General features: G+C 41.2%; 1 protein-coding gene across 1 annotated transcript; it reads left to right on the top strand.

The window, feature by feature from the left end:
* Window positions 1-311: 311 nt before the first annotated feature.
* Window positions 312-26978, top strand: PIK3R4 (phosphoinositide-3-kinase regulatory subunit 4). Its single transcript, XM_042806457.1, has 20 exons — window positions 312-438; window positions 654-1439; window positions 2789-2922; window positions 3092-3674; window positions 5933-6067; window positions 7954-8175; window positions 10615-10788; window positions 11961-12106; window positions 13363-13566; window positions 14491-14692; window positions 16265-16464; window positions 17377-17587; window positions 19498-19663; window positions 20360-20524; window positions 21684-21895; window positions 22171-22302; window positions 23651-23751; window positions 24806-24894; window positions 25325-25433; window positions 26351-26978. The coding sequence occupies exons 2-20, from the start codon at window positions 710-712 to the stop codon at window positions 26519-26521; spliced, it is 4086 nt and encodes a 1361-aa protein (XP_042662391.1). The 5' UTR covers window positions 312-438; window positions 654-709; the 3' UTR covers window positions 26522-26978.
* Window positions 26979-27271: the final 293 nt, after the last annotated feature.

Here is a 27271-nt window from a genome sequence, read left to right as displayed (position 1 = left end):
GTGTGTGTGTCCGTGTCCCCCTCAGCTCTTCCGTGACACTGATGAGCAAACAAGACAAAAATACCACAGACACAGCCTCAACCCCCCCCACCCCCCCCCCGCGGCTGCCGTAAGTCACACCCTCCTCCCATCACAGTGCGCCAGCCAAAAGAAGCAGCAGCCCTGCCAGGGGATGCGACCAGCAAAAATAAAGGTTCATCAGAAGAAAGCCAGCCCAGATCACGGTAAGAACCGAGCTCACGCCACCGAGACGGGCCCGACTCCCCCGCTCTCAGCCGTGGAGGCGGCGCAGGATGTGAGCTCACAGCACCGCCCCGTCCCCGCCCGCCTCGCGGTGCCGGTTCCGCCGCCCTGGGTCCCGCCTCGCTCCGTCCCGCCGTCGGGGCTGGAGGCGGGGAGGGAAGCGGGGGGTGTCCCGGCTCTGTCTGCGCCGCGCCGGTGAGTGCGGCGGCGGCGGCGGCGGCGGCGGCGGCGGCGGGGGGGAGACCCGCTCCTCCCCTGGGCCCGGGCCCTGCGCGGCGCGGCCCCGGCGGCGGGGCCCTGAGGCGGGGCGGGAGCCGCGGCGGCGGGGCCCGCCCGGGGCGCGGGGAGGAGCGGCGGGAAGCGGCGGCGGGCGGTGTGGTGGTAATACGCGTTGTGTTTTTTCCCCTCAGGCTGCCGCGGGAGAGCCCCCCCGGTGCGGTGCCTGCGCCCGGGAGGAGGTGCCGCCATGGGGAACCAGCTGGCTGGCATCGCCCCCTCGCAGATCCTCTCGGTGGACAGCTACTTCTCCGACATCCACGACTTCGAGTACGACAAGAGCCTGGGGAGCACCCGCTTCTTCAAGGTCGCCCGAGCCAAGCACCGGGAGGGTCTGGTGGTCGTGAAGGTGTTTGCCATTCAGGATCCGACCCTGCCCCTGACCAGCTACAAGCAGGAGCTGGAGGAGCTGAAGATAAGGTTACACTCTGCCCAGAACTGCCTCCCCTTCCAGAAGGCGACCCTGTCCGAGAAGGCCGCGATGCTTTTCAGACAGTACGTACGGGACAACCTTTACGATCGGATCAGTACCAGGCCATTCCTGAACAACATTGAAAAAAGGTGGATCGCTTTCCAGATCCTAACTGCGGTGGACCAAGCGCACAAATCTGGAGTCCGCCACGGGGACATTAAAACAGAGAACATCATGGTGACCAGCTGGAACTGGGTTCTTCTAACTGACTTTGCTAGTTTTAAACCAACTTATCTTCCTGAAGACAATCCCGCTGACTTCAATTATTTCTTTGACACATCAAGGAGGAGAACGTGTTACATTGCTCCGGAGCGCTTTGTCGATGGCAGTATGTTTGCTACGGAGTTGGAAAACATGCGGGACCCTTCAACTCCTTTGGTAGACCTGGCAAACAGCAACCAGCGAACAAGAGGGGAGTTAAAACGTGCAATGGATATCTTTTCTGCAGGTACTTGGAGCCATCGGGAGAGACCAGGGTGATGTTTACGATTGTGTGTCGGGGTGCAGAAAAGCTTATTCGGGTTTGGGTATTTTTGTTCTTTTTTTTTTAACAGCGAGCTTAGAGAACAGCACGTGAAAAAACTTGCTTATTTTAAGTATAACACCCAACCCCAAACCTCTCATTCACGGAAAAAGTACAGACACAATACAGTAAGCTGCGTAACTTAAGTGCATCACCATGTTACCCGAGGAGGGAAAACACAAATTGTTCTGTGCTCATCTCTGCCTTGGGAAACAGATGGTTCTGCAAGCCACAGACCATCATCATCTTGTGGCTGAGGTTCTGGGGACACATGGCATATGCCTTGTGAGACCCAAGAGGAGGAAACAGTCAGTGGTTCACCTGAGATCCAGCCGCCTGGGGACTGAGCCAGCTTTGAGTTTGGCAATATTGGCTTTAGAAGCCCCTTCTCGTTTCATTTTTCCCACAGGCAGGAAGTGGATAACTAAGTAAGCTCCTGTCATAGTCCGGCTCCCAAATGCTTGATAGAGTCAGACTGTGGGAGTCTGTCTGGAGTCTTTGTCTTGCCTTGAGCAGTTTGAAAGCCATAAGTTGTTTTTTTTGTTTTGTTTTGTTTCGCTTTTTTTTCATGAGGTGATTGAAAATCTGAATTTAAAGGTAATAGTTACTTAATTTTACAAGTTGCTCTTATGGGCAAACTTCCAGGGTGCTCCACCGGTAAAGCAAGATGCTGGCTGTTGGGAGCAAACTGCAGGAGTGGGACCTTTGAAGAGAAAATATATCATGTACACAACAGGGGGGACACATGGACGGGACGGGGCTGTGCTTGGCATCGTGTTTCTCACTGTGCTTGTGAGCTTGTGTGAGTGAATATATGCTGTCTCCCAGCATCACTGTAGAAGTAGAGGTTATTTCTTTGTCTTCTGTGAAAGGACTGCTTAGTTTTGACCTACTGCCTGATCCACGCTGGCTTGCTGGCACTCTTCTTCCATGTGACAGTGGTGTGGGTTCCTTTTCTGGTGGTGTATTTTCCAGCTGGCAGTTGGCTGAAGTCACTGCCTCATGTTTCCTGATTGCAAACGCCTCTGCTGTTGGCATGTCTGAAATAAAATACTTGGGAGATATTTCAGGGATCAAGTGTAAAAGCTAGTTTTTGGAGCTTGAGATGGTATCTCCTTTCTGCGAGTTAATTTGGCAACTCATTTGCCTTATTTTTAATGGAGCTAAGAGTTGTATAGAGTTTGGTTTTTTTCTGCATGTGGAAAGCAAAGTTAAAGTGTGTTTATAATCCTCTGACATCTCTGACTTTTTTTTTTGTTGTTGTTGTTCCCCAGGCTGTGTAATAGCAGAGCTCTTCACAGAAGGTGTACCCTTGTTTGATTTATCTCAGCTTTTGGCTTACAGAAACGGCCTCTTTTCCCCTGATCAAGTACTAAACAAAATTGAAGACCGCAGCATTAGAGAACTGGTAAGGATGGACTGCAGCATTAGAACCATTTGTGTGGTCTGTTTGATGTTTGTTTCACCTACTTAGGTGACAACTCACTTATTGTTTGGGTGGGGGGTTTTTTTGTATTACAAATGTCTAAACCTTTAATCTTTCTCTCCCGCTCCCTCCTACTTCTGCCTTTCTCAAGGTCACTCAGATGGTCCATCGCGAGCCAGATAAACGTTTAGCAGCTGAAGATTATTTGAAACAGCAACGTAACAATGCATTTCCTGAAATATTTTACACTTTCCTTCAGCCTTACATGGCCCAGTTTGCCAAGGAAACGTTTGTATCAGCAGATGAGCGTATATTGGTCATACGTAAAGACCTGGACAACATCATTCACAATCTCTGTGGGCATGATCGCACAGAGAAAGCTGAGGGAGAGACAAAAGAGAATGGGCTGGTTATTCTAGTGTCTGTGATAACTTCCTGTTTACAGACTCTCAAATACTGTGATTCAAAACTGGCAGCTTTGGAACTGATTCTTCATTTAGCACCAAGATTAAGTGTAGAGATTCTTCTGGATCGTATTACTCCTTATCTGTTACATTTCAGCAACGACTCTGTGCCCAGGGTGAGGGCAGAATCTGTGAGGACATTAACTAAAGTTCTTGCTCTCGTCAAAGAGGTGCCACGCAATGATATTAACATTTACCCAGAATACATTCTGCCAGGCATTGCACACTTGGCCCAGGATGAAGCCACCATCGTCAGACTTGCCTATGCTGGTAAGAGGAATTCCAGTCAAAATGCCAAATCTTGGGCTTTTCTGTATTTCCTTAACTGTTTTTTTCCTCTGCTCAAAATCATCACATAGCTTGCTGTTTCTATTTCAGTAAATCTCCCCAGAAGTCTCAGAAATAACTGCAGGTAGACACCTGTATTCACGTAGGCTCTCTAGTGCAGGTGGTGGCAGCAACTTAGTCGTTGAGTTGACTTATACTAACAGATGAGTTTCCAGTGTAGATCTGTACCCAAAGTAAATAATTACATTTTAAATAGTTGATAAAATGCATTTGCTTTCTGCTAGGTCAATTAACTTTTTTAAAAATTAACATTCGTTCTTCTCTCTAGTTCTGCATGGAAAAGCCACTTGCAGAATGTGTACCTGTGTTTTGGGCTAGGGCCTGGTTGTCTGTAGCTGAGGTAAGGGGTCAGAGTTTAGAGCCTCGTGCCCAGGGAAGCAGCCCTGGCTTTATTCCCTGGATAAGCAAGAGCATGATGAAGAAGGTGCTTGTCCAAGCAGTCTTTGTGTAGCTAAGCATGTGAACAGGGCTTTCTGAGCTTGCCCACCCTTTGCTGCTTTTATTAATTTCTCTTAGCTGACATTTCAGTAGCACGGATTGTTTGCTTAGAGTGGCCTGATTGAACTGAGTCAATGTGAAACTAACTTAAAGCATCAGTGTGTTGCTATGCTTCACAGTTCCTTTCCCCCAAAATAAAATTTTCTATTCAGCGACTGAAATTACATTATTTGCTATGTGATAGACTGGCTTATACCATAGTAGATATTTTCTTCATATCTTAAATGAGTTCGGCCTGGTTCAGGAAGAAGCCTTGGAATTATGCCTCTATTTGCTATTTACCGTGTATCTTTATTTGCTATGACTAGCATATTTTTAAGGGGGGTGTTTTGGTTTTTGGCTTTGTTATAAATGCAGAATTCAGTTGAAAATGTCCCAGGTGCTGATTTTCTTCTGTTTACTTGAGCTGATAAAACTAATTATTGAAGGCAATGTATAGTTAATGAACAGAACTAATTGCTTTTGATCACATTGATCTTCCACACTTAGGGCTTTATGAAAGAACCATATTTTCATGCTTCACATTTATTTGTAGATTAGAAAAATACCCAAACAAATGTTGTAAAACTATAGTCTATTCATAATTAATTTTAAAATGAACTAATATAAAGTTGAACTTGATAAATAAGCTGAAATGGAAGAAACAAAATGCAATATCTCCTTTTCTGTCAGTACAAAAAGGCTACAAGTGTCAGTACCTGTAGATTCCAGTTGCACCTGCTTACACAGAGGATCTCTCTGTGTTCAGTGGTTTGGCTTTATTTTCAAACTGAGGACAGCTAGAATATTTTCTGGAATTTGGAAAGCTTGTTTGAACTGTAGATGGTTAAGTCTAACTAAGTTGCCTTTATTTCAAATAGCTTTTAAGCAAGCAATTTAAATTTCAAATAAATATATACATATTTTTTTTTTTTAAAGGTAGTCTAATACCTGAGTTAACTTGTGTTACTATAGCACACTTTTTGGAAGTGGTCAGACTGGTGACTTACAGGATTTGATGTGGGCTGTGGACAGGCTCCCTGGGTGTGCTGCTGTTGTCTTGGACAACTCAGAATGGCTGCTTAAGTTAAACTTCTGCCTTGTTGGGATTATTTCTGTGCCAGCAGTGGCCTGACCCATATAATGTAGCCCAAGTAGCTTCAGCAGCTTCCAAACAGTGCGGAACGGTGCCAAATCGTGTGGATAGATATGGGGACAGACATTCTAAAAGTGGAATGCAGTCCTCAAGGATAACCCTGTTGTTACTCCCTAGCATACATATCCTGGTGTGGTGGTTTGTTGTCATCGTTTTGTTGTCATCTACCATGTGGGCATGTTAGTTAATTCAGGTTTATCGGCCATTAAATTCTGTCAAGCGATTTAGTCATTAGCCTGAGATTAGGTGGTATTTAGGGCTAGTTCTAGAAGACTGAAATTAGTCTTTGCTACACTTTATACCCTTACATTTTTTCCACTTGTTTACATGACAAAAGTTCTGCATGATTTGATGTACTTGGTAGCTTCACTGGCTGGGGTTAGGGTCAGCAGAAGCAGGCTGACCAGAGCACGTTGTGTAATTTCAGTCCCATTTGCCCATCACAATTGGTATTGTCAGGGGTTATAATCTCTCATCAGAGGGATCAACAGGCTGATGTAACTTGGCAAAGTAGAACAATGCTTAACCAAAATGTTTTCCTTTGCAGAAAACATAGCGTTGCTGGCAGAAACAGCTCTGAGATTTCTGGAGTTAGTACAATTGAAAAATCTGAATATGGAAAAAGAACCAAATGGTGAGGAAATGGATGAAACATCTCACCCTAGTGATAACTATGACACAGGTAATATCACTTCTACTTACCTTGCCTGCTTACAATAGCAAATCGTGGGCCAAAGCTCCTAGTGAGCACTGATCTTCCTCATCTCTTAAAGCTTAGTCTTCCTATTAAGTAGGAAGAATGCTTTGCCTCGACCAGTGTCAAAGCGTGCGCGTTACAGCTTCATGCAGAAACAGACACTCCTGTTCTGAACACTGTGAAAGACAAAAAAGTATATAAATGAGCACACATCTCTTCTCCAAGATTTCTCAAGGCATTCGACTGTGACGCTGGCTGCCTGGTTGCATATCCAGCGGCACTCATGGTCCCGTAAACAAGTCAGCTGTGAAAACATGGCTGTATTCCAAATACTGCCTCTGAAGTGGCAGGCAGTGTTAGCTTTGAAAAACCTTCTTCCTTTTCTGTTCCTATGCCTGGCAATTCACGTCTGTCTTTTTGCCTGAAGATGACATTGCCAGTGGATGCCATTGGGCAGCAACACTATCTGTGCTGCTGTAACTGTAGCACAGAGATTGAGTTAAAATCCTAAGGATGGCTTTTCTTTTTCTTTCCCTTGAGAAGAAGGGATGGTAATACGTGACCCATGTGCCACCTCCAGTGCCTTTTAATGATGCATAGACTTCCGGAAAAATGCTAGGCAAGTCTTCTAAGCTGGGAAGAGTTTGTAGTTAAAAACTGTAATTTCTTTTTTGGGTTAAGTAGAGCAATCTGTGACTAACCATAATTGGCAAACATCCCACACATACTCCATTTCGTAAGGAAAAAGCCATGTTTCAGTTATCTCTTAACTAGTTGCAGGATGATAATTTAAAAAAAAAAAAAAAAAAAAAAAAGCCAAAAATACCAAACCAGCAAACAATTACCAAAATGAAACAAAAAATCCCCTTCAAGTTTCTTCTTATAAGGCATGAGGTGAAGAGGCCCCATTGTACCAGCTGATTCTAAGAAATACTGTCACCTATCCTTCAAAATAGCTTGGAGATGAAAGAAGTAATGCAAACAGGAAAGAAGTTTGAATAAATCAGTTCTTTTTACCCTTTTGGAAACCAAGTGTGGGAAATTTGAACCCAAAGGCAACTTTTTCACGTGACTGACAGGCTGAGTCGTGATAGAAAGCAAATTAGCTGGTCTTCTCAGTGCAGGCAAATGGTAATAACCCCTGCAAAGCTGGGACAGCAATAGCTGAAATTTTTGTGCTACTTGTTTGAGAACCGCCCTTGTACAGCTTTCAGTAATAGCCAGTGCATTCACAATTCTGTTCTTTCCATTGAATATTCTTTTTAGTTGCATCACAGAGTAGAAGCCACGGGCAAGGTTATCTTCAAGTCTTTCATCAATGTTATTAGAGTTGCTGCTGATATTTAATGAAATGGGAAGTACTCACTTTTTCAAGTATTGTTTATTCTTCTTTGTATCCTCAGTGAAGCCATTCTACCTGACTAAAAATACACTCTTGGCCTATTGTCAGTTCACAAATTTTGAAACTGATAGTCAGATAAACATACCCAACCCGAATCGCCTTGAAGCATTCTGTTTACTGCTGTAGCATTGCTGCTGACTCATTCTGATGCTTCTTCGCATCTACGTTTCATCTATATATAGGATCAGCTGGATCACCTTAGTTGAAGTTATGACAAGTTTAGAATGTATTGATCTGGTAAGAATGTCTCGCGTTTCTATACTCCTTGGCTTTACCACCACCTCATGCTTAGGCTGAAGTCTCTGGGAAGCCAACTGTTGGAATTGTTGAGGTTCTGTTGCATTGCTGACCTAACTGAGTCAGGTGTTCTTCAGGATGACCTGTCAGTGTGACTCCTTTAACAGCAGGTAGTACACATGCACGTGCTGTTTCTCGCCAAGCCAAATGTTCATCCTGTTGTCTCTTGCAGAGTTGCAAGCCTTGCATGAAATGGTCCAGCAGAAAGTTGTGACTTTGCTAAGCGACCCTGAGAATATTGTGAAACAAACACTGATGGAAAATGGAATAACACGTCTCTGTGTCTTTTTTGGACGTCAGAAAGCCAATGATGTTCTTCTGTCTCATATGATCACTTTCTTAAATGATAAGAATGACTGGCATCTTCGAGGAGCTTTCTTTGACAGCATTGTTGGTAAGTGTTTGGTTTCAGCCAAACCGAATAGAGAGATAATAATGTGAATAAATGAATTTTGCATATCCTGGAAACTGTTAACAGTTAATTGTTAAAAATCCTTTCTTACAAATATTTCTATAATATATAGGAAAGGACTTTGTTGAATTATTGGGTGTAAATGTTTCTTTAGGGAGTGAAGACAAACCAATGTAAATATATTTATATTTTTTTAGTCCAAATATTTAATATAAATAAGACTGAGGCATTTAATTCTAGGTTAGAATAACATAAAAAATAAACTTGAAATGCCTTTTTTTTTGTTAGTCTTTGCTGAAGCCACTAACTCAGAAAGCTAAATTATGACAAGGAAACACTAAGATTTCTGCAAGCTGTCTAGTAGATGCATCATTTCGTATGTGTGCATGGTCCCATTAACTTCAGTAGACCTGTTTGTATGATGAAAACTATGCATCAGTAGAGGCTAAAATTATAATTTGGATAAAATTTTTAGTGCCTTAAAGCCTCACTTAAAGATTTCTGTCAGTTCAGAAAACTTAATATAAATTTAAAAAAAATCTTATGAGTGACATCAGCTGTTAAGCATATCTAATGTTTTGTATATGTTGAAAATTATTCCACGTGACTGTTGCTGAGAGTCAGTGCTCAGGATTTGTAGGTCAAGAAAACTTTCCCACTGGAGTATCTGAGGGTAAAAAAAAATGGTATTTCAGGTGCATGGCAAGAAAAACGAGCTTGGTCAAACTGCCAGCAGGACCATTATGGTAGGCACATGTTCCATTACGACTGGAAGCCACAAAATGCTGTGCTGGCAAGCCCTGCCAAGATGTGATGCTAATGACTTGTCAGAATTTGTTGAGAAGGAGCAGTGGGGTAGCCAAAGTGCAGGTCACAGCGTCCTGGCTTCTTGCAAAAGTCTTGTAGAGAGATGTGAGGCAATTAAGTGTAAAAGTCAAGACATGTAACTTACTGGGAGATGAGTTAAAAAGGTATCTGTTCAAAACCTCTACAGAAAATTCAGATAAAGTTCAAAATTTATATTTTTCTTACAGCTTTTGCACATCTTTATAACTGAGCTCTCTCTAACTCGTGTTTAAGTATGTGCAGGCCCTGCTGCTTGTGGCTGTGGGCAGATGCCCCTCTGTAACAGTGGCACTGAGCGGATTTCTCTTACCTGTGCTGTTTCTCCCTTCTTCCTTTTAGCAACTGGTTGCAAAGCCCAGCATTAATAGATGAGCAAGTATATTGGTGATTACCTTATTAGAGTAAAATTGGTAAAGTTATTTCATGTTTAATCTCGATTCTGATGGGAAGATATTGAATTTTCCGGAATTTATCAATCCCAAGTAGCTGGGTTAGAAGCAGAGGCAGTTATGGCCTATGCTGTGTACCACATGTGACAACAGCAACGATAAGCCTGAGCTATTCAATGGAGAACTAGTTTTTTTTTTCTCTTGAGAATGATCAGAGGACTTGCCCAGTTGCTGTGGGAAGGAATGTTAGCTTGATGGATTTAAAGCTAGAGGAAGGATCAGAAATCTGACAAGGTCCATCTCCCTGACCATTGCCAGAGATTAATTGTTGTAGATGGGTTATCTAATCCAAACAAGCAATTCCAGATGACAGTTTCATATGGCCAGTGGCTGGTTTTCATCTGGGAAAGGAAGAATAGCAAAGCAGTGCCTTTTACTGCAATGCACTTGATATATTTTGTCCAGCAGCTTTAAAGGAATTACTTTCGTTTTGCTTTTGGTCTTGGCTTCTTTCTAAGATTTTGAAATATATCTTAAAATTGGATTTATTTTTGAAACTAGGGTCAAGGTGGCTCCGTGATGGCAAATAATTTGAGACTAGTTAACTGAACAGCAAATCTTGCAGCCATTTCAGGCTGGAAGAGTTTTAGAAGATACTTCTAAAAGTTCCTTTCTGACTATAAGTGATTCTTTTTTTTTTTTTTTTTTTTTCATGGCTAAGTGAATGTAAGTTATAGGCTTTCCTTGCTCATAATTAGTCCAGTATCCAGTTCAGTCTCTTCAGGAGTGTGAATGATACTTGAATTACAATCACCAGTAAGTTAAAAGACACGATCCTGCTAACAGAACTTGCTTACTCATCCTTTCCACGTACAGATGCAGGCACTGCATCCCCAGCCCTGAGGAACTCTGCTGGTCCTGCCTTGCCGTTTTGGGCTTCTGCCGGCCAGCTGCGGGCTGACATTTATGCCTGGCATCTGGAAGGGCTTCTGCAGGCACAGGGGTGTGCTTTTATCAGACAGTTTTCAGAATATTGGTCTAACTTTGAATGGAAGGCAGCTTCCTTGTTTCCTAATGGCTAATAAACTGTTTTGAGATGTCTCTGTGGGATGGGAATTTTAAACTTTGGTGTGGAAAGGCAAGGAAGCATTATTTTGGATTTTTATGTGTTCTTTTTATATTTCAGGTGTTGCTGCTTATGTTGGCTGGCAAAGCTCATCAATACTGAAACCTCTGCTTCAGCAAGGTCTCAGTGATGCTGAAGAATTTGTCATTTATAAAGCTCTCAATGCTCTTACTTGTATGTGCCAGTTGGGGCTCTTGCAAAAGCCCCATATTTATGAGTTTGCTTGTGATATTGGTAAGTTGGAATACTGGAGAATATCTTGTTTTTCTAGTTAAGAAAATAAATCCTAGTACTATATAAAGCTTTACTGTCAGCTTAGCTGTCCCATATGCAAACCTATAGTACTGTTTTTTTAGGTTCTACACAAAACTGTGTTGATGAACTATTGCTAGTTGGACCATGTTAGTGCTCAGAACTCTAAAACAATAATTTTGGTGGAACAAATTGAAAGCATCTTCTCTGATTTTTATATAGGACAGTAGCAAACAACACTTAGTCCAAAAACTTTGTTTGAAGATCTTTCCTTGTTCTCCACGCCAACCTCTTATCAAGAAAAACTCCCGGTTACTTCTGGAAGTTGGTCAGGCATGTAATTTGCAAACTCTTACCCGTCAGACTTTGAGGAAGGGAATAAGGCCCTCCAGACAATATGTGATCCTTTCTCATCCTATTTCTAACACCATAAAAACCCATTTAACTTGATAGAACCTTGAATATAGAATTGGTCTCTCCTTCCTCATCAGGCTTATCACTTTAAATTAGACATGCCCAAGATTCACAAGCTACTTATGGAAAAGTAAATACCAACTGATCTTGAGATGTAGTCTGCTTCTTCCTAATGTTATGGCTTTTCAAATGCATTCAGAATTTGGGGCAGATGATCTGTGATTGTATTCCTGACTAGATGCAGTCCCTTGATTACAACTTCCTAAAATCCACATAGTTGAGATGCACTTCTGAGTCTGATAATCTTACAATGTAAGTAGTGACTAATCAAGGAAGAGATGGGGAGAAGGAAGGAATAAAGAATTTATTTAAAAAGGGAAAAAAAAAAAATCACTGGTATTAAGATTCTCCATAATTCTCCAGAATGAGGGTGAGATCTATTTTTGGATTAGTCTCCTTTGCAAATCTGGAGTTGACACTTAGGGAATGAAATGAATAAATATGAAAAATATGCTTTTTTGTTAACAGCAAGGAAGCTGGGCAGCATGGGCACAGCAAAGTTCACAAAATAATTTTCTCAGTGTCAGTGTTTTAACCTTGGTGCTCTCTCTGCAGGAGGGAAGGCTGAGTTTGGGCGTAATTCTAGGGAAAGGAAATGTCACCACAGGCTGCTGTATACAAGGACGATTCCTTCTCTTTAATATGAATAGTATATGTCAAGAGCCTAATTTTTTTTTCAGCACCTTTCCTGTGTCATCCTAATCTTTGGATACGTTATGGTGCAGTTGGATTTATCACTGTGGTAGCTCAGTATTTGAATATTGCTGATGTCTACTGCAAGCTAATGCCGTACCTCCATCCTTTTATCACACAACCAATAATACAGGTAATACTTAAAGTGATATTAATGTGACTATATCTTGACTAGTCATAATTCGTAAGTCTATTTTGGCCATGGTCCTGGCTATAAGAATATTAGAAATTTTTTATCAGTTAAGGTTAGAGGCGATACAGTTTTTGATCTCTGCTGGCAGACATTCAGACACAGAAGGCAATGGCTGTTCTGTCAAACTGTTGTCTCAAATTTCTTTCAAATTGCAGAACGCTTTACAAAGCCTAAAATCAACAGGTGTCTTTGGTCCAAGCCCTTCTCTGCTTTGTTTACAATCAAACTGTTGTAACATTGTGCTAGTTTATAGTTTGTGGCTTGCTCTCCCTCCACCATCTTAAGACCTCTTCTTGAAACATCAAAAACCAAGTACTAAAATAAAAGCATAAACTCAGAGGAATGTTGGATCTGCAAGTAATCTGGATTGCATACAAGACCTTTTGTCCAGACACGTTCTTTGGACACAAACAAACACTGAATTGCCACCTGGGAGAATAGAAATTTGTTTGTTTTTTTCTGTTTTAATAGTAATGAACAGTCTTTATAAGGACTGTCCTAGTTAATGATTCTAAATTTATGCCTTAACTCATCAGTTTCTTATGACTGTTTACTAATGTCCCAGTATGCCTTTGGATGTTCCTTAATTACATGCTTGTGCATCCTTATTAGCTTGTATGCATAGGAGGAAACTCAGTAATCTGACTAACTTGGGGGAAGAGCTCTTCTTGTTGGTATTTTCGCAGGGCAAATGTAGGACAAAGACAAAGTATGAAATACCATTGTACTAGTAGTAGAATTTTAAATCCTATCTAGCAATGCTAAGTTAACATTCAGAGAGAGAGAGAGAGAATGTCTCTACTGGGAGAACAGGGAAAGAGAATGGAGAAATTCTGACATGACCAACACAAGAAAAGATACTATTTTCACAAAAGGAGAAAAGTTGAATCTAGATTATTGGCACAGTCATGTGTAATAATTAAGTCCTACATGATTTTTTTTTTTTGTTACTGTAAGTTTGAAAGCATCTCTTTAGGACTGAGCTGGAAACTGTTTTTTAGAACATGCCTTCAGAGGGAGAGATTGATTTTTATAGCAATATTTGCAGTTGTCCAGTTACTGACTTTCAGGCTAGGGGGGAAAAAAAAGTGCAAACATTGTACCCATGAGATGACAGCATTTACTGCTAGATTTCCCCATGTTTACATGGATATTATCCTCCTCCATGTTGACTGGTTTCTCTTTTTGAATTGCAGATAGATAAAGAAATAGTCTTGCTAAGTGTACTTAAAGAGCCTGTCAGCCGTTCCATATTTGATTATGTCTTAAGATCAAAGGATATCACGAGCCTCTTCCGACACCTTCACATGCGACAGAAGAAGAGGAATGGTGTTCTCCCTGACTGCCCACCCCCAGAGGACCCTGCCATTGCACAGCTGTTGAAGAAGCTACTTTCACAAGTGATTGGTTTTGGGGTTTGGGTTTTTTTTTTTTTTTGTCTTGTTTGCTTGGGTTTTTTTTGGTTTTTTTTTTTTTTTTTTTTGTACTTTGAAAGACAGGCTTGAAATTCTTGGGCTCTGTATGTCTCCACAGAGCCCAACCTTGCAGTTGCTGCTCTGAGTGACTCTCAGTCTGAGGTTCTGATCCTGCAAACCATTGACTTCACTGATTTCGGTATATGCTTGTAGGACAAAGAGTTCAGAAGTTAAGGCAGATTCTGAAAAGATCTGCCAGAAATAGGGCAACCTTATATTTGGATTTCCCAAATACATCCTCTTTTTAAAGACTTCAGTTGTATGTCTCAGATTTCTGACACATCTATGATGGTATCAGTGTTACAGAGGATGTGCTGTGTATTGTGTTGAAGAGAAGAATATGCCTTTCTTGAAAAGATAGACATGCAAGTAACAGTACAAAAACCAAAGGGAGCTGGAAAGTGTTGAGGCTTATATGTGAAGAGGGGAACGCTAAGAATCACTCATACAGAGTAGTGAGAGCTAGGAAGAGGGAAGACTGCCACTGTCTGTTAGGGGTTTTTTTGTGTTGTGTTGTTTTTTTTCTCTTTTTTTTTCCCCTATGGCCTGTGGGCTGTAAGCATGGCCTAGGTGGCAGTGAGGCAGATTGCACCAGACAGTGATCTGATATTAAATTCTGTTTTGCCCTTTCGCTATTCCTAGCCCTGTTTCTGAGAAGGAAAGGTATTCTTATACTACAGCAGCTTACCCAAAGTCTTGTGTGAGTGATAGACTAGTGTCTTGAATTCTGGGGTTGTGTTCTCTCCTTCCATTTCTGAGGCAGTCATTAATCTTACTGCTTCTTACATCTTCATGCCTTCATGTTCTTGTTCAAAAGTAAATAATAATATCTTTTCTTATATTCTATAGGGGATGACTGAGGAAGAAGAAGACAAACTGTTAGCACTGAAAGACTTTATGTTAAAATCAAATAAAGCAAAAGCCAATATAGTGGATCAGAGCCACCTGCATGACAGCAGTCAGAAAGGGGTGATTGACTTGTCAGCTCTGGGAATAACTGGGAGACAAGTGGATCTTGTTAAAACAAAGCAGGAGCCTGATGACAAACGTGGTTGGTATATTTTATGGTCTGTATAGATAAACAAGTCTTTCTTTCAGGTTTCAGAGAATTAAGTCTTTAATTTACTTAGCAAGTGTTCTCAGCAGTTCAGTCTATGTAACTGTCACCGTCCGTGCTGAGGTTGCCATAAGAAATTACTGCTGCTATTTGAAATGAGGTGCTGGAATGTTCTCTGGGTCAGTGAAAGACAGGGATGTTTTGCCCCTGAGAGCATCCAAATTAGTTTGACTGCATTTGCAATAGTAATACTTACAGGTTGTTTACCTGACTGTGCCAAAGAGGAATCTAATGACCCGTGGTAACTGGAAATTCTGAAGGCTAAGTTTCTGCTATCGCTGTTTCCTCTCAAGAAGTGATGAGCTCTTTAACTGTGAAAATCCAGGTTGTTTCCTTGAGGTAGCCTGGAGAAAACTGAGGCCTAGGTGTGATGCTGAAACAAGCTGGCACTGAGGAGTGCTAACTGTTGCTCACCCACCAAGTATGTGCTTTTTGACCTTAGAGTTCTTCAGCTGCTCATCCACCCCCATTTTACTTTGTTGCCTGCTCCTCTTTCAGTTTGAAGAAACCCTTACATTTCCTTGTTCAGCTTTGAAATCTACCTGCTTCTAACTCTATTCCAGTCCTCTCTATCCTCAAAATTCTCCTCTTCCAGACAGTGAGCTTCCTCTTTGCTCTGTCAAGCTTGTAAGGCCCTCCTCTGTACGCACTGATAGGTTCTCTGCTTTCAGATGTAAAAGTACAGAAATATCGTCAAACTAGGTAGCTATTGCCATCTTATTTACAGAATTAAGATGCTAGTCTGCAAATGTTTTGCGTATCATTTTAGAGGAAAGTACATAAGTACATGATTTTTCCATTTTTTGCATCATATTGAGTCAGGAGTGGACAGGATTTAAAAGTTAGTATATGAAGTCTGTATTTGAACTGTTTCACTCCACTCAAAACCATCACGTGCAAAGTCTTCACACCTTTAACTTCTTCACAGACTTTGTCCAAATTTAATTTGTCCCATGTTTTCATTTTGCTTTCTATATTTTACAGTTTTAAGTGATTCCAGAGGAATGCTGAAAGTAAATAAATTCCCTACTAACAGATAATGTTCTTGAAGCGACAAATGATGTTGAAATTGTGATGGAAAACTGATTGTATTTGACACTGACAATGATTTGCATACTGTGCTGTTACAAATTTATCCCTGTCTTATGCCAGTAATGGAGTAACTCTCATAAGAAAAAACTATCATGTGGAGTCTAATCCTGCAGCCTTCTAGATGCAAAATTTCCCTATGCTGGAATGATTTATTACATGAGTCAACTGTAGGATTAAGAAGGTATAATCAGAGTATTTGCTATGTGTGTTCTGTTTGCCTCGTAAATCCCTGTCAGCTGGCTTAAACAACCTAGCAGTACCTTTTTTTTCTGTTAAATATTTAAATAGTAAATTGGCATGTAAACATTGGACTCACATGTAGTATGAAAGTCATGACCAGTCTGAGTGAATGTTATCATGATTATGTTGGGTTTTTTTCTCTCCTTCCCCCTCTTCCCTCCTGATTGCTTACAGCTAGAAAACATGTAAAGCAAGATTCAAATGTGAATGAAGAATGGAAAAGCATGTTTGGGTCCCTGGAACCAACTAACATCTCCCAGCCAATACCCAAAGGACATGGACAAACTGCTGATCCTGAAGCCATCCAAGCTGGGAAACCACTCCGTTCAGAGTCCTCAGCTGGTATTTGTGCCACTTTGTCATCCTCCCCACAGGTATTGCTGAAAAATACTATCTTCACATCTTAAACCGAAATGATTCAGTTGTTTTAAAGCCGAGCGGGACTATAGGGTGGTTTTGTTTAGCAGTTATTTTACACTGGTGCTATTCCCTGGCATCTTCTCCAGCAGAGTAGCTGTCTTTCAAGTTCTCCTTTTTAAAATAGGGATTGAGAGAGGATGGAATTAAGTTTAGTCACTTGAACAGAAGAGCTTCACTAACATAGATGGCTTGCGTGGAGAGATGGGGCTTTGTGGATTAGCCAGTTACTAGGTAAACTGTTCTGGCAGGGAAGACTTCTCCTCAGATTGCCTGCCCTGATACGTGTTGTGAGGAAGAGACAACATGTCATTTTAACTTGGAACTGGTATATCACATCATAGCTGCATTTAGACATCCTGTACCTGTAATTCTTAGTACTGGCTACAGAAGGATTGTCTGGGAGCCCTGCAGGCATCTCTTGACACTGAATGCTATTTTCTATTTGGTTTCTAGTTGGAGATTAACTTCTGCTAGCTTTAAATGAATGTCTATGCTGAACTTAAGGGAAAACACTTCACACCTTTAAACCCCAATATAAACAAAAAATCATTTCAGAGCTAACCTGTAATTCTGTCAGTCTTCAGAGCAATAACTGCTTCTGTAATAATCACATTAAGAAGAGTGCACGGTACATTGCAGTTTCTACAAATAGAATACAAAACAGATTAGGCAAACAGGGTAGAATAAGTGAACGGTTAAGCTTTTCTATAAATAATTTTCACTGGTTTTAATCGTTTTCATGAAAGCGTGACATTTTTTTAAATGCTAGTTCATTTTTAATTCAATAAAAAAAATTTTCTATTTTTCTTCAGTGCGACCCGGTAATCTTAAGAGCAAGATTTTTTTTAAGTGCTTATCTCTTACAGGCATCTGATGGAACAGTTGTTCAACCCAGGAAACCGACCGTGCAGGTACTGAGCAGTACAGCGTCCCCATCTGCACACCAGTTACGCATCACCACTTGCAAAACCGAACTTCAGCAGCTGATCCAGCAGAAGCGAGAACAGTGTAACGCAGAGAGACTTGCCAAACAGATGATGGAGAATGCTGAATGGGAGAGCAAGCCCCCACCTCCAGGTAAATCACAGGCCGTGGAGGTGGTTACCTATAATTTTTTTTTTTAATCATTTGCATCAAAACATCATCATCTCAAGGAACAAATGCAAAAGATGAGGAAAAGAGGAAATTATTAGTTTAGGCAACGTGGCTACTATGCAGAACACCTACTTGGCAAAATACGTGCATGACGTATGAAAGAGGGTCTGGAACCTAGACCTTTACCTTTGCAGTAACAGACTTGAAGCCCAGGTCGTGCACTCTGTTCCAGGGAGTTTCTGAAGCAGGTTGGTTGTAACCAGGGATATGGCAGGTAACTTGCCATCCAGTAACAGCCTGTAGCTTGGTTTGGGCAAGAGGAGAAACACCGTGTTGGGAGGTGAGAAACATATTTTACCTGGGGTGGCTCTAGATTTTCAGCCATCCTGTGAATGTTGTAACATTCTTGGCCAGGTTTTCTCACCCAGTGGCATGCATAGTGGGGTGGGCTTTTTTGAGCTCCCCTTGTTTACAAAGGAGCCTGTCCCCACCAGCAGTGGTGACAGTGACACAGTGTCCAGCCACAGAGAGATGATGTGTATTCTCAAACCACGTTGTGGCTTTCAGAGGGGAAGGAGAGACATTTTTACCTTTTGTTCCTCCCAGTAGCATTCTGGGTGAAAACATACAATTTTCAGTCACAGCCATCTTCCTATGGCCACAACTTAAATTTTGAAGCTCCAAATTGAGATTGGGATTTGCTCACATTTCGCAGCGTTTTTCTGCTGTGTTCTCCACTCCATGTGCTTGTTGCTGGGTATCCCGTATGGAGATTTCTGACTGGCATCTACTAGTGGGAGCTCATGTGCTTAAACTCTGGATGTTGAGAGCAGAGTCTGTACCAGTTAGGCTTGCAGTAATCAACACACAGTGGTGCTGAAGTCTTTTGGTAAATCTAGCATTAAATGTACACACCTGGGCATATAAAGATGCAATGTCAATTAAGGGAAGTAGTAGAAAATGATCAGGAAAATGATCTAACCAGATAGCATTTGAAGATAGCTAACCTTGACTGAGCTTGGCTAAGCCATGTGTTTGTCTTCTGAAGAGAATTTTACAATCTATGAAATAATACATCCCAATACAAGCAGCTGACCTGCTCTACCACACAAGTGAGAGAGTGCCAGAAAAACGTTCTTATGTAAAGTTTGTGTCTTATTCTGAAATTTGCTGAGATGTCTCCTTCATTACCTTCATCTGCTATTAATCCTTCACTAAAGTAGATGCCTGTTAGAAGTGCAGCTAGATACTCCTGCGTTGCTTATTTGAGGAGGAAACATCATACAAATGTTGGCAATTTCTTGGCAAGAGTTATTTCATGGCAGCTCAACTCCTCGGATTTTTTTTTTTTTTGAAGGACTGGAGTAAATTTTCCAGGGAATTTAGAAGAGCTGTTATTTCATTTTACTAGGTACATAAGGCTGACAATGTTGGATGTAGTGCAACACTGAGCCTGTCAATTCAAGCGTTCTGCAGACAATCCAGGAACTTAAGTCTGTTCAAAGGTGTTGCTCATTATGTGCATTTTGGGCATTTATGGAATTGCCATTTGCAGCACAGCAATCTGCATGCTGATAGCAGGAGAGCTGTGCACTAGTACCTCTTCAAAGCCTACCTAGAAGGGTTCCTTGTAATTTCACTGAATGTACATGGAACCTAGCTAAAAGAAAACTCTTACCCAGATTTGCCAATAGAGTTTAGTTTAGAATTGAGTAAATAGGCTCCTTCCTTTGAAATGCCTTAGCTCTGTGTTTTCAGTGACTTCTGAGCTTTGCATCTGTAGTGACTATATCCCAATATAGCTATTGGTGGATGTATTCTGGGAGATCTTAATGTTCCTGATTAGGTTACGAAATCAACACCAAACTTTATGGTTTTGTTTTTCCATGTAGGATGGCGTCCCAAAGGATTGTTGGTAGCTCACCTTCATGAACACAAGTCTGCGGTGAACCGCATTCGGGTCTCTGATGAACACTCCATTTTTGCCACTTGCTCAAATGATGGCACAGTGAAAATCTGGAACAGCCAAAAAATGGAAGGAAAAACCACTACAACCAGGTAGCTTTAAAACTCATGGGATTTGGGGGCTGCTGTTTTAGAGTGCAAGATAAAGTAGAGCGGAGAACAAAATATGAATCACTTGTGGGTGTGCTGGAGATAGCAATAATGAAATATACTGGTGTTCCTCTTGGCATGCAGCTATAAAATATTAGCTTGCTGTTTCTGTTAGTTAATAAAAGAAAGAAAAGCCATTAGGAAACACAAAGGGACTGCTTTGCATCTGTGGTAATTACAGGCTGTTTGATTTCATTTCTGTGCATACATAAATATATTCTGGTGCTGCTGTTTAAAGCCATGCGAGTTTTTTGGAACAAAGTGGCTTTATGCTTAACTGTCTCATCCACTGATACTTGATGCAGAAAAGCTGTATTGCTGGTTGAAACACAAGTGGTATGGTATGCTACTTTGATACAGATCTAGGTTAGACTTTTATTTTACTGGTAAACAGATGTGTGCTTCTGCAGTTGGAGACTCTCATAACCTAGAGGCTCAAAGATGGAGAGTTAAGCTTGCAGAAGCAACACAGGCTTTCTAATTTTGGAACACTTAAAAAAATGTTGTTTTCTGAGTTGTCTCAAGAGCCGTTGGTTTTAAGTAGGTGTTTGAGAGAAGTAATTTTTATTAAATAAAATTGGGGGGTTTAAGTGCCACAAAAATTTTCTCTTTCTTTCCCTCTCTCTTTGTACTGTTTAGATCAATTTTGACATACTCTCGGATTGGAGGACATGTAAAGACACTTACATTCTGCCAAGGCTCACATTACTTGGCTATAGCTTCAGATAACGGTGCCATCCAGCTTCTTAGTATTGAAGCCTCAAAGCTCCCTAAATCTCCTAAAATTCATCCAATACAAAGCAGGTATGTATTTAGAGCAGTCAAATCTCACTGCAGAGCTCAAGCTGTTAGTCTGTTCTTTGATTAGATCCCTTGATTTGCTGTAGGCTTCCTGCTGGCAGAGCCCAGGCTGTAATCTGTGATCTTATCCTGCTTCATAATGAAGGGTTGAAAGGCAACCGTGCAGGGCTGAGGATTCATAGCTCTAGGTTACTGATACCTCCTGTGTCACTGGACTCTTGAGCTTGAAACAATCAGTCTGAGTAGTTCTCAATTCTTTTATTTATGCACCGAGATTGGTAGTTCCTCACCTCCTCTGTTACGGTGTTAATACTTATAATTTTGAGAGTTCTTTTACAGGTCATTAGATAGATGTTTACAAATGTACAACAGGTGGTTTGGCCTCTGACCTGCAATTTTTTTCTCCCAGGCTTTTAATGTGAGGTGGCGAAGATGCAAGGGATGGGATACTATTTAGGGGAGTATTTGGGGATGGTCTAATTCTTTCTTACTTCTCTCTATATGAGCAGTTTTTGAATATTTAGCACTGATTCAACATCTTCATACTCTAGCTTGAGTAAGGGCCATGTCCAGGCCCCAGCAAATGTAGCAACCACCTCAAAGACCTCTTTCTGTCCAAAATAAAAGCAAGGTATCTGTCTCAAATGTCCTCTCTTATTTGGGATCAAGTTTGGAAATTAAATAAACCAAATCTAATGGAGATGGAAACTACAAACCAGATTTTCCCTTTTAGTATACCCTGCATTTGTGCCTGAAGGTGTCCATTTGCACACACAGTAAGTCATTGATGACAGTGCTGACAGTAGAACATGGAGAGGGGTGTTCCTGCCTGTATATCTGGGTAGGTGAATATCTGATAAATATGGAACATGAATGGGAAAGAAATATCAAACACACTGAGACACCCAGAGCACAGAGCTACGTTTGCAAAGAGCTGTTGACAGCATTTTACTAGCCTGTAGAAGGCTTGCAGGTCCTATCAGCAGAGAGATCTGAGAGAGCATAAGCATCTGTTTTACTAAAATCAGAAAGCTGTTTCTAGCAGATGCCTTTGAGAAGGGACATGAAGAGGAAAGTGCTGCTCAGCATTAGCTATTGGAAGGAGTCTTAAACTTTGAGGGAGTCTTATCTGTTTCTGAATTAGTTTATTCTTTTAACCCAGGTCCTTAGATCTGAAGGATGATGGCTGTGTGGTAGATATGCATCACTTCAATTCAGGAGCCCAGTCAGTACTGGCTTATGGTACAGTTAATGGATCCCTGGTTGGATGGGATTTGCGATCTAGCAGCAACGCTTGGACGCTGAAACATGATTTGAAGTTAGGCCTCATAACTTCATTTGCTGTGGACATACACCAGTGCTGGCTTTGTATTGGTAAGCCTGTGTTTCTTGTTAGCTTTTCTCCCCCTCTCACCCCTTCTGGTTTTCTTTTACAGTAACTATAGCTCAAGCTTTTGCTTGATCTGATTTGACTAGAATATGCTTTTCTCAAACAAGAGGAGAGAAATACTTCCCGATCTATTTGTGGGAAGTATTCTGCCCTCTACGTACTTGAGGCTGAGGTCCACGTCTGTAGGAACAGAGCAGAAGGATGTGGGCAAACCCCCATATATTTATCCTTCTGACTACGGGGAGTTTTCTCTCACCAGGAACAAGCAATGGTACCATGGCGTGCTGGGACATGAGATTTCAGTTACCTATCTCCAGCCATTCTCATCCTTCCAAGGCCCGAATCAGACGCCTGCTCATGCATCCTGTCTATCAGTCCTGGGTAATTGCAGGTAAAGGGTGTCCTCAGCTTACCTCGCAGTTGCCAGAGGTTGTGATTAAAGCAGCTAGTTTCAGCTTCTGCTTCAAGCCCTGGGAGAAGTTGCGGTGGTGGGTTTTTTTTCTTCTTTGTAGTTCTTATGCTTTGCTTGGGGAGAGGTAAAAGGGGAGGTTCATACTTGTGTTCTGCCACTGTGTTCTTCCTGGCTTTTTGAAATTAAAAAAAGAGAGAGGGGAGGGGAAAGCGTTAAGCCATAATGAAAATAACAGACAGCACTTTGCATTCTTATTTGAGCATCACAACTCTTATAAGGTTCCCTCCCTGCATACTGTCTACCACATCACTTTTTAAGGACAAAATATTCTAAAAGATAAAACCTAAAATTGTGATATACATCGAAGTTGATGGGAATTCTGCCACTGCCTTCAGTGCCTCTGTAAAGCAGAGACGGAAAGGTTGTCCCATTCCAGTTCCCAAGTGAATCTAACCCAGCTTTGTCATGGGTTAGAGCTGCTGAAAATCTCCCAAGATTCCTGGTGGTACGCTCACAGCCGCTTCATCCTCACTGCATGTAGCACTGCCATATACTTACAACTGTTTGTGTCGGGAACGCATTCTGAACTGGACAAGTAGCTTAAACTAATCCTACAATAACAAAATTGATAAAGTTGCTGTAAAATGAGAGTAATTTGAGTTTCATGGTTTGCTTCCTTCTAATTTTAGTTATTAATCACCCTGGGAGAAAAAACAAATTTATCGAAAAAGCATATAAATAAAGCAGGATTCTTTGTACTTTCTAGTTTGTTTCCTCCCTGCTAAAGAATTAACGAGTGACCAAGTTCATCACTTTGGAATACTATTAAAAAGTCCTTGCCTGCTGGGTTGCTGTCAGGCATGTAAACAATCACTTGAAGAGAATTCTTTGCCTGTCCACACTAAACATGGGTGTGGGACATCATTGTATCTACTGAACTCTGTAACTTTGGATTGCTGTCTTACCTGCCCAGGAGCAATCTCCAAAGTCCCTCATGACCGTGCTGAACAGACCATCCACCCTCCTCAAAAAATGAAGAGAAGTTATCTAGGGAAGAAAATGAGGTTTTAATACCTTCTTAAAGGGGTTGGACATTAAAGCAGGTTTCACTTAAACTCTCTTAAATGAGGCACTTATAACTCTAGTGAAGCTGCGTCCAAGCAGTAAATAGAACAAAACGCATGCATGGCTTTAAAGCTAAAGCAAGACTAACACAAATGCTGCAGAGAGCAAGTGAAGAGTGTCTCGATGTGATGTCAGTAGAACAAGTAGCGAGAGCCAACCGACCTGTTTTATATTTTTTGCATTGGTAATATCTTTCCTGTAGCTGTTCAAGGCAATAATGAAGTCTCCATGTGGGATATGGAAACTGGCGATCGACGCTTCACTTTGTGGGCCAGCAGTGCACCGCCTCTCTCAGAACTACAGGTCTGGTCTCTTTCTTTTCCAGTTGCTGTCGTGTAGCTGGGGTTGGAACAACCTCAGACTCCGGGCTCTGCACCAGTACAGTTCCCTGTCTGTATGGCTGTGCCAGTTTGGCGCCAGGAACTTGCCCTGGGATTTATTTTGGCACCACAATTGTTTTGCTGACAAAATTAAATCCCCTTTGTAAAACAGTAGTGTAACCTGAATCTTCACTGGTATTTTCCACCATGTGTGGAATGGGCTTGTAACACTCACTTCCCCTATCCAGTCATGGTCTTAGAAAACCAGTGAGCTGATCAAGCCTGTAAAGATTAGGGCAAAGCCAAAATTAATGGTGTGGCATCTTGTACTTACTTTCACTTGCTGTTTCTGGGATTGTGCATACTTTGGTAAGCATCTGCACTTTTGCACTTTCTTTCTGTAATATAATGCCACTACTGTACTTAACTGATAGTTTAAAGCATGAAGTTGCTCTTCTTAAAGAAGTTAATTGGGGAAGGAACAATCTCAAATATTGTTCTTAAAACACAAATACATACACAAAAATAACCACAGCTGCTTCTATAAATGTTGTACAAGCAGGTCTGAAGTCTACCTAAACTTGAATTTGTACATGCTACAAAGATTGCAGGTTGAGTTCATTTTGGTCACTCTGGACATGAGGAACTGTGTGATTCAAGCTACTTTTCTGTTGTGTATCTGTCCCTTAATGCCTTCACAGCATAAAAATTTGAGCATCCTTGTGCTTTTCAGCATGATTTGCCTGCCTGATTCTTTTAGAAATAATCTTGCTCATTTGCCATCATGGAGAATGTAATTTCCAAGATTCCAAAAATGCATTATGCTGAATTAAGTCTGTTGCATTGCTCTGTGAAATGTAAGGAAGCAATTTACCTTAATATATTAAGATGTGGCCCGTCACATATTAAGATCTGGCATTTGTCAGAAAGATTTGGAAACTGGGCAGATGAATGTGGTAAAGAATGTGTTCCCTTTTTGAAGTATGGCAACAGCTATTGGTGATAGTTTATTTTTATATATCCCTTTTCCCTACTAGCCTTCTCCTCACAGCATCCATGGAATATACTGTAGTCCAGCATCTGGTAATCCCATATTACTGACAGCAGGCTCAGACATGAAAATAAGGTAATAAGACTAGCAACTTTTTTGTTTGACACCCTTCCTTCTGCCCTAATTGTACTAAATGTACTAAATTTTGCCAAGCATTGCGTAAGTAAGCTCCAAGAATTTGAAACAGTAATGCTGAAGGTGCGTTCATTAGCAAGCATCAGTGAGCTGAGAGAATTGTTCTCAGCAATAGTAGCACAAAACTCAGTGCTTCTCTGAAACACAATATGTGCCCTTCTGTAACATTCCTGATAGGGTGCTTGACAAGAAACAAAAGCGTAATTCATGTGTAAGCTTGATATGAATGTTGATTTCTCTGTATCGCTCTCTTCCACTAAGTGTAGAAAGCATATAGCATTCTACATCCTAAGAGCCAACAGCTTTTAAACAGCTGTATTAAGCTGATAAAATTGAGTATCTCAGCTTGACTTTGTTTCTTTGTGTTTAGGTTTTGGGATCTAGCCTACCCTGAGAGATCCTATGTTGTTGCCGGAAGTTCTAACTGCCCATCTGTTTCCTACTACAGGAAGATAATTGAGGGCACAGAGGTGGTTCAGGTATTTTGCTTTGTTTGGTAGACACCTATTCTGCTTGCCTTTGGATGGCCCCATGGGTTATATTAATTACGTGATGGCTTTAATTATGACTGTCTCCCTCTTTTAAGGATGGTGTCGGTGTTGCATTTTCAGGCTGTTAGGAAGAAGTTATTTTAACAGAAAAAACACAGTAGTTTTTCACAGAATTAGACTTAGCAACTACTACTTACCTGCAGAAGCCAGAGTCGTGTGTCTCTTTTGGAAGACTGAAACCTAGTGTCTTAACACTTTTGACTTTGATCAGTCTTTGGAATGCCTCTTGCATAGGATCTTAGCAAAGCAATGTGGGATGTACTGGCACTAAAATAATACGGTAGCAGAACTCTGCAGTTTTCATTACATCTTTCAGATTGACTTGGAACTGGCAGTGCTGCTTTGTTTCAGTGCAGTTGAATGAATGCTACTTCAAAGGTGACCCAAAAAAAAAAAGTCATTGAGGATCTACCTATGCACTATGATATTTTAGTGTTTCATATGAAGTTCTTAAACAATTATATTCATATTGTTAAAACAGTTTTTATAAAACCCTTGGGGAGCTGTGTCACAGTAGCTTTTTTCCCCCTCACTATAGGGACATCATATCTCAGTAGTTAGTGTCATTGAAATAAATATGAGAAAAAAACCCACATTCTTTGCCTAATCAGAGCACTGTAATGTCTGTTCAGATTAAGACTTGCATTGTGTGTGATGAAAAGAAATGAACCCAGGAGTAATCCTAAGAAAACTATCCAAGGGTGGGACGTTTAGTGTTCGTAGTTTTGTCTGGTTTAAGAAGTTTTTTGGTCTTTTTTACACTGCCAATCAAATATGTGTGACAGTTCCTCTTTGCAAATGCTCACCTTTCTGTAAATAATATTTCTCACTTTGTTTTTGTACAGGAAATTCAAAACAAGCAAAAACTGGGGCCCACTGATGAGACCCCTCGGAAGGGTCCAGAGTCTCTCCCCGTCGGACATCATGATATTATCACAGATATTGCAACTTTCCAGACCACGCAAGGGTTTATAGTAACTGCATCAAGGGATGGAATTGTTAAGGTGTGGAAATAAAAGTTGTACTAATACATAGAATGTAAATATTTGTAATAAAAAATAGTGTTATAATGAAGTTTTCAAGGACTGTTTCCAGATCATGGAATAGAATGGACTTTAAAGACCATGAAGGCAATGATAAAGTCAGTTATCTGTATCCTACCACCCTGATAGCACTACTTAATCACTTCTTTTATTAAAGATGTTTGGTATGTGTAGCATTTCCTTGAAATACCAAGCAGTCTATGAAGAAATCGTTTAGCCTGGTTTTGACCACATTGTTCTTCCAGGATCTTTCTGAAAGTGATTTAAAGATGTCCCACATCACACATTCTAAATGTGCAAAAAGCAAAGTGCTCCTACAAGTACTTCAACATCCGACTGCTCCTATGTTGAATTTGAGAAATGAAATAAGAACCAGCGCACTAATGTCCCTGTACATTCTGATAACTGTAATAAAGTCCACTTGAGCTTCCCTGTTTGGTGCTTGGGTCTCTTTATATATCTGTTGCTCTTCTGCAGTGATTCTGTAGTCTCAGCTGTCAGAGCCTCTGGGCTGTTAACTGTAGTTTGCGATCTGCTTGACCTCCTGTCAGATCCTCAACTGTACTGTGTGCCTTGCAACCAGCTTGCTTTAAACGTGAGTCTAATGCTAAGCTCTGCTGTCCTGGGAACCTAAAGCAGCACCACCAGGATGGTGTTCTCTGTCACTCAGTATGGATATCAGAAATAGCCAAAACACAAGCTCTCAGCAGGAAGCATTTTTTC

The sequence above is a fragment of the Tyto alba genome, unplaced genomic scaffold, assembly GCF_018691265.1.
Source record: "Tyto alba isolate M040663 unplaced genomic scaffold, T.alba_DEE_v4.0 Super-Scaffold_46, whole genome shotgun sequence".
In the NCBI taxonomy this organism is placed as follows: domain Eukaryota; kingdom Metazoa; phylum Chordata; class Aves; order Strigiformes; family Tytonidae; genus Tyto; species Tyto alba.
This window is presented reverse-complemented; position numbering and strand designations above follow the sequence as displayed.